This window comes from Peromyscus maniculatus, chromosome 8, assembly GCF_049852395.1.
Source record: "Peromyscus maniculatus bairdii isolate BWxNUB_F1_BW_parent chromosome 8, HU_Pman_BW_mat_3.1, whole genome shotgun sequence".
Taxonomy (NCBI): domain Eukaryota; kingdom Metazoa; phylum Chordata; class Mammalia; order Rodentia; family Cricetidae; genus Peromyscus; species Peromyscus maniculatus.
In genome coordinates, this window is record NC_134859.1 from 88,187,543 (window position 1) to 88,206,342 (window position 18,800).

An 18,800-nucleotide genomic window follows, 5' to 3' on the forward strand; every position below is an offset into this window, starting at 1 on the left:
AGGCAGGATATCGCTCTTGATCTTCCCCCCCCCCCCAGTCCCCTCCCTCCCCCAGCCTCTGGAGTGCTCGGGCTATAGGCAGCTTCTAACACACCAGCAGACTGGACTTTTTAATTAGTGTTTTTCTTTCCATTGCAGGACTTTTAGAAGAGGTCCAAAAACTAGAATCTCTTGCCTCCTATCCCTGCCTCCAGACCGGACCCCCACACACACACACAGTTGGGGACAGCATCACCCTGCACATTTTCACACGCTTGGGAACTAGGTACTTGCTAAAGCAGCCATTACTGGATAGCGCTAGGGTTGTTCGAAAGCCCTTTCTCACACACTGACTCTGGCGGAAACCCGCCCCTCCTCACCTGGCAGCTTTCCCACCTCACCTCGGTTGGCAGAGACTTGAGGGAAGGCACAGGGAGTGTCAGTCCTCAAAAGCTTTAGCCGACTCAGCAACCCCCTCCCCCAACACCTCCCACTCAGGCTCAAGCAGGGGGGTGGGGGGGTAACCCACTGTCTTGGCCCTGCTACAACTCGTTTCCCAAGTTGGTGATTCAAAAATAGTAACAGTAGTTGGGTTGCAGTTCATTTGCATTGTATCAATTTAATTAAGCTCAGAGGCAATCTCTTTAGGTCCTGAAGTCTTTCTCAACGTCCCCCCCCCCCAACTTACTCCCCTTTCTCACTACCCTCCCTGGGATCGTTTCCTTCGCCCTCCCCCTACTTTGGAATCGCAGCCCTAGTTGTCCCAAGAGAGACTGTGGGTCTCAGTGGGAGCGGAGCAGGAAGAAAGGCGGAGTCGGCGGGGGCAGCGGCCTCGAGGGTTGGGCTTTGGGCTGCATCCCCCACCCTGTAGCAGCCTCCGCAGGTCCTGGCGGAAGCGCAGGCCCAAAAAAGCGTAAAGCACCGGATTGAGGCTGCAGCGGACCAGCGCCAAGCCGCCGGTGACCAGCAGAGCTAGATCCTTGCGCTTGCTGGAGGTGCAGCTCCGCTCGCGGGCTGCCAGTAGATCGGCTGTATCCAGCAGCAGGGCGAGGCTGTAGGGCAGTTGCAACACCACAAAGGCGGCCACCAAGGCCACCACAACGCGCAGTGCGCGCCGCCGCTCTGGCCCCCTGGCGGCCAGAAGCGTGCGGCCCAGGAGCGCATAACAGGCTGCCATGACGCCCAGAGGCAGCGCGAAGCCCAGGACCACCTGCGCCACAGCACTTGCCCCCTTCACAGTCTGCGTGAGGCCTTCGGGGAAGATGAGGCGACAGCGCCGTTGGCCTTCCCGCGGCCCGTCCCGGCTGAAAAGGAGCGCAGGTAGGGCCAGGAGCAGCGACAACAGCCACACGAAGACAGAGACCAAGTGCGCACGGCCAGGTGCGGAGGGTCGCTGCCCGGCTGGGAGAGCTCGAGCGATGGCCACATAGCGGTCGGCGCTGATACAGGCTAGGAAGAGGAAGCCTGCGTGGAAGGAAGCCGAGTAGAGACCTGAGATGGCTCGGCAGGTGGCACCTCCTAGATTCCAGCCCTGAAGAGCCCCTGCTGCTGCAAAGGGCAAGGTCAGGGCCAATAGGAGGTCAGCCAGAGCCAACTGGAGCAGGTGGATGGAGGTGGGAGATCGGGTAGTTCGTCGGGCTGCCAGATGGGTGGCCAAGACTAGGCCATTGCCCGCCAGACCCAGCACAGCCACCATCAGGGAGACACTGGGTTGGAAGGCCCGACTAAAAGCCTGGACATCCGCCTTGTAACAGAGTTCCGGCAACGGCCCAGCCGAGTAAGCCTCTTCATCGTACCCGGAGTAGGGTTCCCAGGAGACCTGTGACATCAAAACGAGAGGAGGGACCATGGAAGACATTCCTACACCACTCCCGTTCAGGCAGGAGTTCCTCACTCGAAGCCCGAACACCAGGAGATAGACACCCCCCAAAAAAAAATTCTTCCTAGGGTACCCTGAGCAGGCAGTTGCTTCCCTTGCACAGGTTCTGCTTCCAGATTCCTGGGTGACCTTGAGCCGCCACTTGCTCTTTCTGGACCTCAGTTACTTAATGTGTTATATGCCCATTCATTCTAGAATCCTACCGAGGCCACCTGGCAAGGCCTGCAGGGAGGACTGTAGAAAAGATGGACGATAATAGACAGTGGAAACATCTAGCTCGCCTTAGACCAAGCATTTGTATTATTAATAAATCTTGGCTGCTTCTGTTCCCTTTGCAGTGCCCTCTTCTGGAAGGAAGGTCAGGTGCAGGCTTTGCTTCAGCCTTGGACTCCACACTTCGAGCTTAGGCTGAAGGCTGGCTGTCTCCTTTCTCTTCTGTCCTTCCCACCCTACCGCCAGGTCCATGGCGGGGACACTGGAGACACGCATACCCAGAGGGTCTTAAGGAAGTTTTATAGGCTCCTGCATAAGCCATAGGATGACAGGGGCCTGGTGTTAGGTGGGGAAACCCATCCCTCCCCGCTTCCCCACCCTCTCTGCAACCCTCTCCCCGTCCCTGCCCCAACTCCCACCTGCTCTGTGGGCTCGGTCCCCATCTCTGGCTACAAGGGTGTTTCAGGTACAGCCACAGGGGGCAAAGTTAAATAACTAGTCGGGCAGGAAGGAAGGGGTGGGGAGAAAGGCCAAGAAGGAGGGTGGAGATTAGGGTCTGCGGGTTAACTTTTCCATTCCACCTTGCCTGCTTTCTATCTCACCCCTGCCAGTGGGAACAAGAATGGTTATACCATCTTGAATGAGATTTGTTTTCCTCTCTGAGCCTTGGGCTTTCCATGTGCAAAGTGGAGTGGGATGAAGATGCCGAATTCACAGCTATGAAGGTGTCCAGCACTGAGCCGGGGACGTTATCTACCTTCAGAAAACCTCTTTCTATTTGCCCTTCTTTCCATCTCTAGGCGTCCTTTTTCGAAGCTCTTCCCTCCCCTTGAAAATGTTAGACTCCATCTGGTCCCCCCCCCCCAACACACACACACACTTCTCTTTTTGCTAGTCTGCAGCCCCAGTCCTTGTCAGCCTTGGGTTACTTGGGGGTATTTCCCGGTGGCAGGTTGTCTACCCCGCCCTTTCGCAATAGGGCTGAGGCACGCGCTTGCGCGGGGTCCGGGAAAACGCGCGTGCCAGGAGAGAGAGGCTGGGGAAGGGGGCGGAGAAAGGGAGGAGAGGAGAGAGAGGTGAGAGAGGAGAGAGAGGAGAGAGGAGGAGAAAGGGAGAGAGAGAGAGAGAGAGAGAGAGAGAGAGAGAGAGAGAGAGAGAGAGAGAGAGAAGAGAAGAGATTGGGGGGGTTAGGAGAGAGGAAGGGTGGGTAAGGACGAAGAAACAGCGGTCGGCCGCGAACCCCAGGAGAAAAGCTGGGGGCCTGAGCCAGAACTGGAGCCCTAGCAGGAGCAGGGCGCAGCAAGGCAGACACCCAGGGCTAGTCAGCTCTGCGTGATGAGTCTCCTCCGGCTCTTCAGCATCCTGCTCGCCGCTGTGGTCCCTGGAGCTCGGGGCTGGGGCTACTGTGAGTGCTGGTCTCAGAGGCAGGTGGGGTTGGGTGCAGGGGTCCGGAGCTTGCAGGGCGAGTCCCGCGCCGCATTGCGGCTGGGTGGTCGCCGGTCCTCTGGCGCCGGCTCGCTCCATCTTTCCCTGCCTCTCCCCCAGCGCTCCGCAATGCAGCTCCGAGACTGCTGTGCGCGCGCCCGGGGCTGGGGCTGGGCTCGGAGCCGAGGAACCAGTCAGCCCAGGGGATTTGGAGCTGTTAATCCAAGCGGCAGCCAGTGCCTGGGTTTGAGGTTAGGGTTGGCTATAAGTGCGCTACTGGTGACCCAGGCTAGAGTTGAGGTTTTCCCCTGAGGGGCTGGGGCTGGAATTTGGAGCTGACCCAGGCACTAGGTAGGGTTTGTGGCTGGGGCTGGGTTTTATGGCTAGAATCCAAACAGGAGTTGGTGACCCTGACTAAGGCCAAGGATGATGCTAAGGCTGGGATCGGGAAGTGGCTGGATTGGGAGCAAAGCCTTATTTGGGGATTGGTGCATGTTTTGGTGGGGGAGGGCTGATGAATGGAATTGATGGTTAAGGCTGGGGTTAATTTGGGGTTCTGGGGCCCATTTAGGGTCTTAAATACGGTGAAGTTTGGGGATTGTGTTTAGAGCAGTACTGCGCCAGGGCGGAAAGGGGAAGGAAGGATCCGGCTTTGGATCTGTAGATTGAGGCAAAGAGTTACCCCTCGGAGGAGAAGGCAAGCTCCGCTGACGGAGCAGCTGTTGCTGAAGCCTGGGTTGAGGGCACACCTTTAAGGTAGGGCTGAGTCTGCCACTAGGGGGCAGTGAAGAGGAGCTTCAATGCGAAGAGGGACCACGTTTAGAAGAGGGGCCATACTAACAAGCTCGCCGTCCCCCGTCCCCCCCACAGATGGCTGCAATGAGGAGCTGGTGGGGCCTCTGTATGCGCGGTCCCTGGGCGCCTCCTCCTACTATGGGCTCTTTACCACAGCCCGCTTTGCCCGGCTGCACGGTGAGCTTGCCCAACCAGGGACGGGAGGAGGACTCCAGAGAGCTGAGAGAAGAGAGTGGGTGGTAAAAGCCCTTGCCCTTTCTGTAGGCATCAGTGGATGGTCGCCCCGGATTGGGGACCCGAATCCCTGGCTCCAGATAGACTTAATGAAGAAGCATCGGATCCGGGCTGTGGCCACACAGGGAGCTTTTAATTCTTGGGATTGGGTCACACGTTATATGCTGCTCTACGGGGACCGTGTGGACAGCTGGACACCGTTCTACCAGCAAGGGCACAACGCGGTACTCTCGGTGCCCAGGCGCACACACTTGGGGAGCCTCCCCTGCTCTGGGCCCCGGGCTGGGCACTAGCCTGAAGGGAAGGGGAGGGAACAGCATGAGGCACAGGTGAAGAAAACTACTCTTGGGATCCGGTCCAGCTCAGACTGTTTCTCGCCAGTTATAAGCTTTAACACATTTTAGTGTAAAACCTAGGAGACCTTCCTGCAGGTGGTGGCATTAGATTTGTGCTTTGAAAAAAAAAAATAATAGGACACTCTAGACCAGGGAAACTAGTCCGTGTACAATCGTGGAGGCAGGGGAGGTGGAGTGAACTCTCGTTCCCGCTCCTGTCAAGATTGGCAAGGTTTGAAAGAGGGTGGAGACATGGTCACTGCTTTTCCCAACCCCCCATCCCCACCCCGCAGACCTTCTTTGGTAACGTTAATGAGTCGGCTGTGGTACGCCATGACCTGCACTACCACTTCACCGCTCGCTACATCCGCATCGTGCCATTGGCCTGGAACCCGCGCGGCAAGATCGGCCTGCGGCTGGGCATCTACGGCTGTCCCTACAGTAAGGGCGTGGAGGTCGGGAGTGGGGGCAAGGAGCCTGGTCTCCCTGGTCCCCCGCCCACCCACGGTCCTTCGCGCAGAGTCCGACATACTGTATTTTGACGGCGATGATGCCATCTCGTACCGCTTCCCGAGAGGGGTCAGCCAAAGTCTTTGGGACGTGTTCGCTTTTAGTTTCAAGACAGAGGAGAAGGATGGACTGCTGCTGCACACTGAGGGGGCCCAGGGGGATTACGTGACGCTTGAACTGCAGGGGGCGCACCTTGTCCTGCACATGAGCCTGGGTGAGCTTCCGGACCCCAGAGTGCTGCCCTGCCTAAGCCTGGTCTTCCCCTTTTGTAGCGCTTGGTGCTAGCAAAACACCAAGAGGGTTTTAAGTCGGGAGAACTGGATTCGGCTAACCAACGGTGTGACCTTGAACAAGGCATCGTAAACGCACACAGAATGATGTTGTATCTCATTTGCTTTTCATAACACCTGTGTGATGAGATACACGCAGCTATCCTACTCAGATTTTTTTTCAGATAGCCAAAGAAGCCCAGAGAGGTTAAATTGGCTGCACACTAGTCAACGGCCATTGACAGGCTTTGACTGGGTACTCTGTGTTGGGAGCTGCTGCTGCCTTGGGAGCTAAGGCCTGCTGGAGTTCTCACTCTGTCCTGCCCTGCCCTCAGGCAGCAGCCCCATCCAGCCAAGACCTGGTCACACCACGGTGAGTGCTGGCGGCGTCCTTAACGACCTGAGCTGGCACTATGTGCGGGTGGACCGATATGGCCGGGAAGCAAATCTCACCCTGGACGGTTACGTCCATCGCTTTGTGCTCAATGGCGACTTCGAGAGGCTGAATCTGGACAATGAGGTGACCAAGGGTGGGGCACCACTTTTGGGTGTGACAATGGATAAGTGGGGGGGGGGAATCCACTCCCCATCCCACCTCTCTGCATGCCAGAAAGGCTTTTCTTGTCATTGTTCTGGTCCTCACCGCAGATCTACTATGATGGGTCTAGAAATCCAGATGTGGGGGATCAAGAAAAGTAGGAAAATTGTCCCTTAGCCTCGTCCCACAATTCTCTGCAGTTGATAAAGACCCTGTCACCATCTGCATTTTAAGTGTCTAAGACAGACAATTTTGACCTGCTGAAGGCTTACAGCCAGCCAACTTAGGCTCAAATCTAAATGCAAGCTTTAGCACTCACCCTAGGGAAATGTGTTCCAAGTCTTTCTGAAGCCGGGCCTAGTACTGAGAAAAGGGTACTTACTGTGCATGCACCCGGGAAAGGTAGGCACTCCCCCTAAGCACAGGGAAACCTCTTTTCACCTGCTTCCCACAGATATTCGTCGGGGGTCTGGTGGGCGCAGCACGTAAGAACCTGGCCTACCGGCATAACTTCCGGGGCTGCATAGAAAACGTGATCTACAACCGGATCAACATCGCAGAACTGGCAGTGATGCGCCATTCGCGAATCACCTTCGAGGCTAGTGGGCAGGGGTGGGGGGAAGAGGTTTGGGATGAGATCCATTCTCAGTAGTCACATTCTCAGGTGGTTTTTGGTTAGGGGGTTGGGGTTTTTTTTTGGTGGGGTGAGTACCAAGGAGATGTAAGTTCTATTCTATTCACCCCTTAGTTAAGAAGCTGTGAACCACTGGTGGTGGTGGTGGTGGTGGTGGTGCACTCCTTTAATCCCAGCATTCAGGAGGCAGGGGCAGGTGGATCTCTGTGAGTTTGAGGCCAGCCTGGTTCACAGAGCGAGTTCCAGGACAGCCAGGGCTACACAGAGAAACCCCTGTCTCTAAAAACAAAGAAAGAAGCTGTGAATCGGTCCAATCATCTCATTAGTTAGCAGATGAGGGAAATGAGGTGCAGAGGCTCAGAGATGTTTGACCAGGAGCATGTGACTCCGAAGTGACAGGGTAGTGACTTGAACTGGAAGTCTTTTTTTTTTTTTTTTTTTTAAGTTTTTTTATTTATTATGTATACAAAAGAGGGAGCCAGACCTCATTACAGATGGTTGTGAGCCACCATGTGGGTGCTGGGAATTGAACTCAGGACCTCTGGAAGAGCAGTCGGTGCTCTTAACCTCTGAGCCATCTCTCCAGCCCTGAACTGGAAGTCTTTTGATAAAGTCTCCTCTATGGTCAACTCTGGAACATGTGTGCATGCTCCACAACCTCTGGGCTAAATTGCCCTTAGCACTATGAGAGGGAAATTTTTGCTTTGCAGATAGTGGGATAGGTGATAAAAAGCAAACAAAGGAGCAGAATCCCGAGGGCAGGCTTGTTTGGGCCCCTTCCACAAACATGGACCTATTTGCGGGGGGGATGGAAGGGTCACGGCTGGCGGTCTTACCAGTGAGAATATTCACAGGCCGCCCGCTCCTGATGCACCCATCCTTTCCCTTCTAGGGTAATGTGGCTTTCCGTTGCTTGGATCCGGTTCCACACCCCATCAACTTTGGAGGCCCCCACAACTTCGTCCAAGTGCCTGGTTTTCCGCGCCGTGGCCGCTTAGCGGTCTCTTTTCGCTTCCGCACCTGGGACCTCACCGGGCTCCTCCTCTTCTCTCGCTTGGGAGATGGGCTGGGTCACGTGGAGCTGATGCTTAGCGAAGGGCAAGTCAATGTATCCATCGCGCAGACCGGCCGCAAAAAGCTTCAGTTTGCTGCTGGTAAGGGGCTCCTGGGAGGCATGAGCAGGCTAGACAAGGGTGGGAACTGGAGGAAACGGGTGTTCTCCGGTTCTGGGGGATTCCTGGAGATGTTTGCCAGTTATTTCCACCTTTGCGCACTCTGTCAGTGGCTAAACTTATGGACAGTGAAGAGAGCCATCAGGGGTGTCCAGGTGCAGGGAGAGAAGTGTAAAAATGGGGTGCACTTAGACTGCTGTTGGGAGCAGAGTTGGGCTCCTGCATCCCCACTGAAAACCATCTCGCTGGGCTTGGTGGCTTGTGGTGATTTATGCCCGTAATCCCAGCATCTGGGAGGCCAAGGTAGGAAAAACCACAAGTTTGAGGCCAGTCAGGACTACATCGTGAGTGCCAGGCCAGCATGAGATACAGAGAGACCCTGGCTCAAAGACACAGCAAGGAGGCTGGGAACCCAACGTTGGTATTCTGCAAGAATACCAAAGAATACCACCACCACCACCCCACCCCTGTAACTCCAACTCTGGGGGCTCTGCCTCCCTCTTCTGGCTTCCCAGGGTACTGCACGCAGGCGCACACAAAATAAAAAAAGCAGAATTTTTTTAAGACCCCCAAACCAATCTTCTCCACCCACTCACACCATCCTCCTTTCTTGTCCAGGGTACCGCCTGAATGATGGCTTCTGGCACGAGGTGAACTTTGTGGCACAGGAAAACCATGCAGTCATCAGTATTGATGATGTGGAGGGGGCAGAGGTCAGGGTCTCATCTCCACTGCTGATCCGCACAGGGACCTCATACTTCTTTGGCGGTAAGTTGGGGGGGGGCAACTTTGCCCTGTCTCTGGGTGGGAAGGTCCTATCTCACTTCTGATGAGCCCCGTTTCACCTCTGGGACCATTGTTTGCATTCTAGCATCCTTTCTTCATTTCTGTGTGGCTCCCTCTTGGCATTTTCCCAGGGGAGGGTCCCTGAGTTCTCTCCTGGGAAGGACCTTACAGATGTGGTTGCTCCAGGTTGTCCCAAACCAGCCAGTCGATGGGGTTGCCACTCCAACCAGACAGCATTTCATGGCTGTATGGAGCTGCTCAAGGTGGATGGTCAGCTGGTCAACCTGACTCTGGTGGAGTTCCGGAAGCTTGGCTACTTCGCTGAGGTCCTCTTCGACACCTGTGGCATCACAGACAGGTATCGAGAAGGTCATCTCCTTAACAAGTGGAAAGCTTCTTCCTAAGCCCACTTCCATATAGTCAGGGTGGCTTTTTCTCTTTAAAATTATCTCCCTTCTCCTTGTGTCAGCAACCCCCCCAACACACACACACACACACACACACACACACACACACACACACACACACACACACAGATTCTTCCTTGACCTCTGACCTCGTTCCTGTTTCTCCCTGTAAAGTTACAGGTACCCAGGATTGAAAGAAAGTTTCTATTCAGTCCTAAGGTTTTGTCTGATGGAGGGGAGGGGCTGGGTACTTTCCCTTCTGGGAGAAGGGAAGGCAGCACGTGACCCATGTACGTGCACGACCTCTTGTCCCTGTGTCTGGGGTTGGACCCAGTTAGTTAGGTGGGAAGTGAGCCACTGGGTCCTGGCACTGGGAAACGGTGAAGGAGCTCCTTTCAAGCCTCCTTCCATTGGTGCTGACCGCTGCCCTAGATGCAGTCCTAACATGTGTGAGCATGACGGTCGCTGCTACCAGTCTTGGGACGACTTCATCTGCTACTGTGAACTCACGGGCTACAAGGGAGTCACCTGCCATGAACGTAAGCGGGATGGGATAGAGAGTCAGGGGAAGGTTGGTGGGGATCCGGAAGCCGCCGAAGTTGGTACGGATGACCATTCTTCTAGCCTTCTAGCTCCACAGTCGCCTCGTTACCCCCCTCTAGCTCTGTATAAAGAATCCTGTGAAGCCTATCGGCTCAGTGGGAAATATTCTGGAAACTTCACCATCGATCCCGATGGCAGTGGACCCCTGAAGCCATTTGTAGTGTATTGTGATATCCGCGGTAAGTGGCTTTGATGGGTTGGGGGTAGAGGGTTGACTAGGCATTGTAGAAGATGCGGGGGTCAGGGAAACTGTAGGAGGAGACAAGATGAAACTGTGGTTGGAGTCAAGGACAGTGGTGTGAAAGGGGGACACCTAAATTTTGTAATGTAGCCTTACAGATAAATTCCCACTTCTGGCCCTTCGCGCCATTCTCCAAGGTGGAGAGCCCAAGGCTGGGCCGCAGTGAAGTGGCGGGCTTCTTTTATTGGCTCTAGGTGGCGGCAGGGCTGATGGGTTGGTTAGCAGGGGGACAGAGAATGTTCGTGTCGGCCAAAGCTCTGCCCCCTCTCCTCCAGAGAACCGAGCGTGGACAGTGGTGCGTCATGACAGGCTGTGGACAACTCGGGTGACGGGTTCCAGCATGGAGCGGCCCTTCCTGGGGGCCATCCAATACTGGAATGCCTCCTGGGAGGAAGTCAGCGCTCTGGCCAACGCTTCCCAGCACTGTGAGCAGTGGATCGAGTTCTCCTGCTACAATTCCCGGCTGCTCAATACTGCAGGTTGAGCCTGGTGGCAGGGAGGGCGAGGCGTGGCTGGAGGAGAGCCTTGGGTGGGGTGTGAGGGGCTGCTGGAGGAGTCGAGCCAGGTCAGGACGGCTTGCCCCTGGGTCTGGGGAGCCCCGAGGCTGCTGGAGGGGCGGGGCCTGGAAGCTGCCTGGCGTCTTCCCCAGGAGGCTACCCCTACAGCTTTTGGATTGGCCGAAATGAGGAGCAGCACTTTTACTGGGGAGGCTCTCAGCCTGGCATCCAGCGCTGTGCCTGTGGGCTGGACCGGAGCTGTGTGGACCCTGCCCTGCACTGCAACTGTGATGCAGACCAGCCACAGTGGTGAGGGGACGGGAGGGCAGGGTTCTCAGGACTCCCTCGGGCCAGCGGAGAGGCAGGGCTGAGTCACTGCGTCCTGTCCCCACAGGAGAACGGACAAGGGGTTGCTGACCTTCGTGGACCATCTGCCTGTCACTCAGGTAGTGGTAGGGGACACCAACCGCTCCAGCTCCGAAGCCCAGTTCTTCCTGAGGCCTCTGCGTTGCTATGGTGACCGTAAGTGGCAAGACTCCTTTGGTGTACCCCCCTTCCAGCATTCACTGTTTCCAAAACCTAGATCACCTGACCCACTGGGGAATCTCCGGGTCACATGACCAGACGCGCTCCGGCCGTGATCTGACCCTTACCTTCATTCATTCCACCTCCTAGTTTCTCTTCAGTCTCCCTAACTCTTCCCCGCGCTGCCCACGGAGGTTCCTTACTCCTCCACCCTCTGACTTCCTTAACAAGGCCTTCCTCACTGTTTTTTTTTTTTTTTTTTTTTTTTTTTTTTTTTTTTTTTTGCAGGCAATTCCTGGAACACTATCTCCTTCCACACCGGAGCTGCACTGCGCTTCCCCCCGATCCGAGCCAACCACAGCCTCGATGTCTCCTTCTACTTTAGGACCTCGGCTCCCTCGGGAGTTTTTCTAGAGAACATGGGCGGCCGTTTCTGCCAGTGGCGCCGACCATATGTACGAGTGGAGCTCAACAGTGAGTCGGCAGCCTGGGAGGGAGGTGGATGGGTGGAGAGGACGACGGAGGCCGTTAGGGAACAAGACAGTCAACCCTTTTGAGAGGTGGCAGAGAAAGGATCTGAGATGACTCCGGACCCTAGACTTACTGTCTTGATATCTGGCTCCGTGACCGTGGCCCCCTCAGCACATGCGTTGCTTCTGTGGGCCCTGGGCCCTGTACTTGTGAAGGAGATAGGTTCTAGAGGTCTCGGCCATCTCTAATTAGCTATGCTTCTAGCCTAAGCACGTGAGCTGGGAATTGATTCCAGGAATCTGCAAATTTGGGAAACAGATCGTGTGGTTTTAAGCTATGTGTAGGTTCTGGACAAGGTGGAGGACTATTTAGGGGGCTTCCCTTAGGTGAGGAGAGATTGAATTTGGGCAAGAATGCTGTGAGGGATCTTGGGGGTCAGAGCCCCCTTTTCCCTCTTACCCGCTGTCATGCTGTCCAGCATCCCGGGATGTAGTCTTTGCCTTTGACATCGGCAATGGGGATGAGAACCTGACGGTGCACTCAGATGACTTTGAGTTCAACGACGATGAATGGCATTTGGTCCGGGCTGAGATCAATGTGAAGCAGGCCCGGCTGCGAGTGGACCATCGGCCCTGGGTGCTACGGCCCATGCCCCTGCAGACCTACATCTGGCTGGAGTATGACCAGCCCCTCTATGTTGGTGAGCATCAACCCAGGGGCAGGGCAAGGGCCTCCATGACATTCCTACATTCTCACGGGTCATGCTCCATGTTTCCAGGAAGCCCCTGCTCCAATCCTCTCTGCCCCAGAGTGAGCCAAGTGGCCATTTCTCTTCTCCTTATAACCTAGTCTATCCTCCTAATCCCCTTGCCTCCCTTCCCACTCAGTGTTTAATCCTGTCTCTGGCTCTGCAGTCATTTTGGGAGCGCTCTTGGGATGCTCTACCTTTGAGCCACACCTCCCAACCTCTCCATTCATTCCTGACCAGGATCTGCAGAGCTTAAGAGGCGCCCTTTTGTGGGTTGCTTGAGGGCCATGCGTCTGAACGGAGTGACTCTGAACCTGGAGGGCCGTGCTAATGCCTCCGAGGGCACCTTCCCCAACTGCACGGGCCACTGCACCCACCCCCGGTTCCCCTGTTTCCATGGAGGACGCTGTGTGGAGCGATACAGCTACTACACCTGTGACTGTGACCTCACGGCTTTTGATGGGCCATATTGCAATCATGGTCAGTGCTGCTGGCTAGGGGGTGGGTGGGGGGCACGGAGCCTTAGGCATATGGGAGGACAGAGGGAATGCAAGTCAGCCTCTTGGAAAGCTAGAATTGTTAGTAGAATTCTGAGCTCTTGAATGGGGCAACCAGGCATTTGAGGATGCTGGGGGACTCCAGAGGGATAAAGGGAAAAGGAGTGATGGTAGAGCTATTTGATGCCCCAACATTAAGCAAACAACTTTCCCATCTTCAGACTGTTGTCAAGGTCACACAGGTTGCTCCCATACCCCATGCACATCTACTTTGTGTATATGCAGGTGTGTGTGTGTGTGTGTGTGTGTGTGTGTGTGTGTGTGTGTGTGTGGTGCATGCACACGTGTGTGGAGGCCAGGGTCAACCTCAGGAGTTGTTTCTCAGGTGTATCTACCTTGTGTTTTCAAACAGGGTCTGTCACTGGGACATTGAATTTACCAGTTAGATAGGTAGCTGGACAGTGAGCTCCAGAGATGCTCTGCTTCTGCCTCTCCAGCCATGGGATTACAAATGGGTGCTTTTTGTGGGGGTGCCAGCATCGAATGCACGCCCTCAGGCTTGCGCAGCGGCACTTGACCAACTGAGCGTTTTTCCTAGCTCTAGTGTTGACTTGGGCTTCACGGTGCTTCCCCACCCCCCCCCTGCTGTTTCTTGTCTGGCTATCATTGCATTCCCAAAACATGTCTACAGGCTGAGACTCTTGGCTGAGGTGAGCCTTGAAATTCAATATACCCAGACTACATTTTCCCCAAGGCTGGCCCAAGGTAGTCTGTGGGGCAGGTGGGTGACTGTGGGCAGAGTCTGGTGGTCTAGGGAGATTCAGAGAAATATGAATAATAGCACGTAATTGCATGGAGTCAGGATATCTCAATTCTAATTTTGGCCCTACACATAAACTGTGTGCCCTTGGGGAAGTCACTACCCGTCTTTTTTTTTTTTTTAATAATTTATTTTTATTGTGTGTGCATTGGTGTTTTGCCTCCATGTTAAGGATGTCAGAAGCCCTGGAACTGGAGTTACAGACAGGCGTTAGCTTCCATGTGGGTGCTGGGAATTGAACCCAGGTCCCCTGGAAGAGCAGCCAGATGAACCATCATCTCTCCAGCCTGTCACTGCCCATCTTTAGGCTTGTTTCCTTGCTTATAAAAATGCAGGGGTGAGACTGGATGATTTTTCAGGTTTCTCATACCATTATTTTTCTGTTCAGTGCTAGATGGGGTGGTACAGGCCTGTAATCCCAGCACTTGAAGGGCTGAGGCAGAAGGATTGTAAATTTGGGCTACAAAGTTAGACCGTGTCTCCAAAATTGAATTGGATTTTTTAATCCTACTAAAAGTAAATAGTGGCAGATACTAGTGTGTGCATGGGTCGGTAACATGAAAACCCTTTGAACTTGTGACTAAGATGTCTGGGGCCTTTACCTTGGTATCTTTACTTTAGATATTGGTGGATTCTTTGAGACGGGCACATGGATGCGCTATAACCTCCAGTCAGCACTGCGCTCTGCAGCCCAGGAGTTCTCCCACATGCTGAGCCGACCCGTGCCAGGCTACGAGCCTGGCTATATTCCGGGCTATGACACCCCTGGTTACGTGCCTGGCTACCACGGCCCTGGGTACCGCCTGCCCGACTATCCGAGGCCTGGCCGGCCTGTGCCAGGGTACCGGGGGCCTGTCTACAATGTCACCGGAGAGGAGGTCTCCTTTAGTTTTAGCACCAGCTCTGCCCCTGCCGTCCTCCTCTACGTCAGCTCCTTTGTGCGTGACTACATGGCAGTGCTCATCAAGGAGGACGGTGAGTTCTCCACGGCTGTCCTCCTCCAGGCGCCCAAATCCCCACAGCCATTGATCACCTAATGGAAAGATGCAGACCTTTGGGAGATGGGGGCTGAGGGAGCTGAGAGAAGACCCCCCTTTCCTCCTCCCACCCCACAGGGACCCTACAGCTCCGCTATCAGTTGGGCACCAGTCCCTATGTGTACCAGCTGACCACTCGGCCAGTGACTGATGGCCAGCCCCACAGTGTCAACATCACTCGGGTCTACCGAAACCTCTTCATCCAGGTACAGGTGGAAGGGGACGGGCCAGTTAAGTCACAGCCTCGTGATCTTGGCTGTGGCACACCCAAGGAAATGTGAAATGATTACGTGTCTGAAACACAGTTCAGTATACAAGGGAGTTTTTACATGTATCCCCTCTCATGACCCTTACGTCTGTGAAGTAGCTGTGGTTGGCAGGTATTTTGAGCTCCATTTTTTTTTTCTAGACAGGGTTTCTCTGTGTAGCTTTGCACCTTTCCTGGAACTCACTCTGTACACCAGGCTGGCCTCGAACTCACAGAGATCCACCTGCCTCTGCCTCCCAAGTGCTGGGATTAAAGGCGTGCACCACCACTGCCCGGCGAGCTCCATTTTTAAAAATAACTTATTTATTCTTATTTTATGTACATTGATGTTTTGCCTGCATGTCTGTCTGTGTGAGGGTGTCAGATCTTGGGGTTACAGACAGTTGTGAGCTGCCATGTGGGTGCTGGGAATTGAACCCGGGTTCTCTGGAAGAGTAGTCAGTGTTCCTAACTGCTAAGCCTTCTCTCCAGCCCCACTGAGCCCCACTGAGCCCCATTTTATGACCCATTAAACAGGCTGAGAAAGTAAAGTGTTTTTCTCAAAGGCAAACAGCTAGGAGCTGGGGTGTGGCTTACTTGGTAGAGGGTTTGCCTCCCACGCATGAAGTCCTGGGTTCCATCCCAGCACTGCATAAACTGGGTGTGCAATCTCAACATGTTGGAGGTTGAGGCAAGAGGGTCAGGAGTTTAAGGTCACACCTGGCTACATGAGCCCCTGTATGGGGAGGGGGGGTACTGACGTGGCGCGGTGTGTAAAGGCACAAGCCTGATAACCAGAGTTTGGTCCTGAGATCCACGCTGTAAAAGGAGAGAAATGGCTCCTGCATGTTGTTATCTGAACTCCAGATGAATTGTCTCAACTCCAGACCCCATACAAAAATCAAATGCGCAGCTGGACGTAGTGGCACACGCAGGCATGGATCTCTGAGTTTGAAGAAGTCAGCCTGGCCTACACAGTGAGTCCAGGACAGCCAGACTATGTAGAAAGACCCTGTCCCGAAAAAATAAAAACAAAATGTGAGAAGAAAAAAAAAAGTCAAACTACTTATAAACTGCAAAGTCAGGTCAAAATCAAATTGTTTGAGCCATGTGTCAAAGCCTACCTCAGGGCCCAGGGGTTGTTCATTTTGAGCCAGGATCCTTTGGGCAGAGCGAATTCCTCTATGGTCTTGGCTGTGTCCATCAGGGGGTCCCTCCCTCCTCTCTCAGGTGGACTACTTCCCGCTGACAGAACAGAAGTTCTCTCTGCTGGTGGACAGCCAGCTGGACTCACCCAAGGCCTTGTATCTGGGGCGTGTGATGGGTAAGCTGCTGGTGTGAGGCGGAGGAGAGTTGTGGGTGAGGCTCCCGGGGTATAGAGCGAGGAAGTGGGAAGGGCAATGAGGGTGGTGAGCGAAAGGAAGGAGGAACAACGGATCAGATAGATGGAAGAGGGGCAGGCCTTCCTTCCAGGCCTTCCTTCCGGGTGTCCCAGACACTCTTTCTGGGCCTGCCTCTCCCTCAGAGACAGGAGTCATTGACCCAGAGATCCAGCGCTACAACACTCCAGGCTTCTCAGGCTGCCTGTCTGGCGTCCGGTTCAACAATGTGGCTCCCCTCAAGACCCATTTCCGAACCCCCCGCCCCATGACGGCTGAGCTAGCGGAGGCCATGCGGGTTCAGGGAGAACTGTCGGAATCTAACTGCGGAGCTATGCCACGCCTTGTCTCGGAGGTGCCGCCAGAGCTCGATCCCTGGTACCTGCCCCCAGGTAAATCCCTGCACCCAGAAGACTCGGACAAAAGGAGGGAGGGGTAACTAACGGTGATGGGAAATGGCTCTGAACACAGAGCTGTGTCTCCTAATTGGCCCTTTCTGAAACCTTTTTAGATTTCCCATACTACCATGACGACGGATGGGTGGCCATACTCTTGGGCTGTGAGTAGCTCCGGATCACTAACCTGACTTTCCCAAGACCACCCTGCCAGCCTCCCTCCTGGTTCCTGTCCTCAGGGCTGAGAGGTGAAGGTGCTAGCCGTGAGAGGGCAGGAAAAAGGGTGAGACAGGCTATAGCGATCAGTTTATAACTGGGTGGAGACATCTTCCCATTTGAGGCAGCTATAAATTTTTTATCAAAATGAAATATTAAAATGCAGCCATAGTTACAGGATGAAGAAAGTGATGTAATATCACCTACTGAAATGAGAGACTAGAGAAGCTGCCAGAGGTACGGAAAGAGTAGAGTGGGAAGGGGATAAGCCAAGGATCCAGACCTAGACATGGGGATGGTCTGACACGGCCATCACTATACACAGTTGTGCACGATGCTTCTGGCCGAGCGTGTATGTGTGTACCCCAAAGACCTTCCCTGAGTTGTTCCTTTTTCCCCATCCAGTTTTGGTGGCCTTCCTGCTGCTGGGACTTGTGGGAATGCTGGTGCTCTTCTACCTGCAAAATCATCGCTACAAGGGCTCCTATCACACCAACGAGCCCAAGGCCAGCCACGACCACCATCCTGCCAGCAAAACTCCCCTACCTCCTTCAGGCCCCGCCCAAGCCCCAGCTCCCACCCCAGCTCCCACCCAGGTTCCGACCCCAGCCCCGGCCCCGGCCCCAGCCCCAGCCTCTGGCCCAAGCGCCAGGGATCAGAACCTCCCCCAGATCTTGGAGGAGTCCAGGTCTGAATGAGTCATCAGGGCTTCAGGGACCAAGTCCAACTCCTCCAAGTCCCCCCCAATTCCTTCCTCTCCCCTATCCTGCCAGGGACATTTGGCTCTTCTTAGCAGGCTCTGTTCACCAGGAGGATTCCCCTCTTGCCAAGTTTGGTGGGCAGAGCTACAGATGGGACCAACGGGAGTGGCCGAGCCTCACTGCCTAAACCAATGCCCTGCTCATCCCTTTCCCCCAGGCTCCTGGCTGTTTGCCGGCCCCGCAGGAGAAGCCCCGGGGCTCAGACAGGCCTTTCCAGCCTTCTCCTCCCAGCAGCTGGCAGGGATTAATGACGGAGGGCAGGGGAGATGGATTGCCTCTCTTCCTGTGTACATTATCAGCAGGGACAGATGTGGGGGGATTGCAGGACTGCACAGGGCATGGGGGGAGGAGGCTGCTAAAACACACCCGAGCCTCCCCACCTGCCCTGCCGACCGGCTGTCTTCCATCTGCTTCCTCTCGGCTGGGGGTGAGGGAGGGAGGACTTTGTCACTGTCCCCACCTCGCCCCACCCCCTTTTTGTTTTTAGAGACCAAGTGGCCTCAGTTTAGCACTTTAGTACCTGTCCGCTTCACGTGCTTCAGCCAAAGCCATAAAACGCCTGCGAGTAGAAAACATAATGCAGACACCCTGCCTAGGCAGCCCTCTCCGCTTCCACCCTTCCCAGAATATGCAATCGCCTTGGTGCCTGTCTGCAGGCCTGGCCCCCTCCTATGCATGAGGCGCCCGCTTCCCTCTGCTCAGAGACGCTGCTGTGTTTGCCCAGGAGGCCATATTCTTTATATATATTTTTTGTTGCAAAGTCTCTCTCTAGAGAAACTATATATTATTCTGATTTTTAAATGATCGGTTTCTATATAAAAGAACTCAGTGGGCTGTCCCGGGCTCCGCCGAGTCTGTGCCGAGCTCCTTCCGTGCTGGACGTCTCTGGCGTCCTGCCAGCCACTCACCCAGCTTGCTGGGCCTCCACTCTCAGGCAGGGCAGAGCCCGCTGTGCCCTCAACTGAGCAGGTCCAATAAAGCAGAGTGGCAGAGCCCCAGTCTGTGTGTGATAGTGTGATAGCGGACGGTCAAGGGATAAACAGTGTGGTTTGTTTAGTTTGGTTTTTTTTGCTTCCCACTAAATCCTTATTTTATTCATGAGAAATGAAATGTTTTTAAGGGAACTTAGAAATTTCTAGTCCTCAAAACTTATGTATATAAGCTGGGTGGTGGTGGTGCACGCCTCT

The 18,800-nt window shown here is 54.6% G+C and overlaps 2 protein-coding genes across 2 annotated transcripts; one reads left to right on the forward strand and one right to left on the reverse strand.

The window, feature by feature from the left end:
• Positions 1–636: 636 nt before the first annotated feature.
• Ccr10 (C-C motif chemokine receptor 10) lies at positions 637–2,653 on the reverse strand. Its single transcript, XM_076577663.1, has 2 exons — positions 2,491–2,653; positions 637–1,798 (listed from the first exon to the last, which is right to left on the reverse strand). Exons 1-2 carry the CDS (start codon positions 2,512–2,514, stop codon positions 734–736), a joined length of 1,089 nt encoding a protein of 362 aa, XP_076433778.1. The 5' UTR covers positions 2,515–2,653; the 3' UTR covers positions 637–733.
• Positions 2,654–3,076: 423 nt separating this feature from the next.
• On the forward strand, positions 3,077–18,611 carry Cntnap1 (contactin associated protein 1). The gene is made up of 24 exons (XM_006992922.4): positions 3,077–3,476; positions 4,367–4,468; positions 4,556–4,749; positions 5,154–5,301; positions 5,381–5,584; positions 5,975–6,159; positions 6,632–6,775; positions 7,704–7,965; positions 8,602–8,751; positions 8,956–9,127; positions 9,609–9,715; positions 9,839–9,958; positions 10,296–10,499; positions 10,670–10,826; positions 10,912–11,039; positions 11,331–11,516; positions 11,992–12,213; positions 12,502–12,741; positions 14,200–14,553; positions 14,694–14,821; positions 16,093–16,186; positions 16,388–16,633; positions 16,753–16,800; positions 17,258–18,611. The coding sequence occupies exons 1-24, from the start codon at positions 3,407–3,409 to the stop codon at positions 17,548–17,550; spliced, it is 4,158 nt and encodes a 1,385-aa protein (XP_006992984.1). The 5' UTR covers positions 3,077–3,406; the 3' UTR covers positions 17,551–18,611.
• Positions 18,612–18,800: the final 189 nt, after the last annotated feature.

Bases quoted from the DNA above. Each gene is read 5' to 3' on its own strand.
- Ccr10 (XM_076577663.1), bottom strand. From the start codon at position 2,514: ATGGGGACCGAGCCCACAGAGCAG. The intron at 1,799-2,490 runs GTGGGAGTTGGG...TTGATGTCACAG, and splicing joins GGACCGAGCCCACAGAGCAG to GTCTCCTGGGAACCCTACTC.
- Cntnap1 (XM_006992922.4), top strand. From the start codon at position 3,407: ATGAGTCTCCTCCGGCTCTTCAGCATCCTGCTCGCCGCTGTGGTCCCT. The intron at 5,585-5,974 runs GTGAGCTTCCGG...CCCTGCCCTCAG, and splicing joins TGTCCTGCACATGAGCCTGG to GCAGCAGCCCCATCCAGCCA. The intron at 9,716-9,838 runs GTAAGCGGGATG...ACCCCCCTCTAG, and splicing joins GGGAGTCACCTGCCATGAAC to CTCTGTATAAAGAATCCTGT.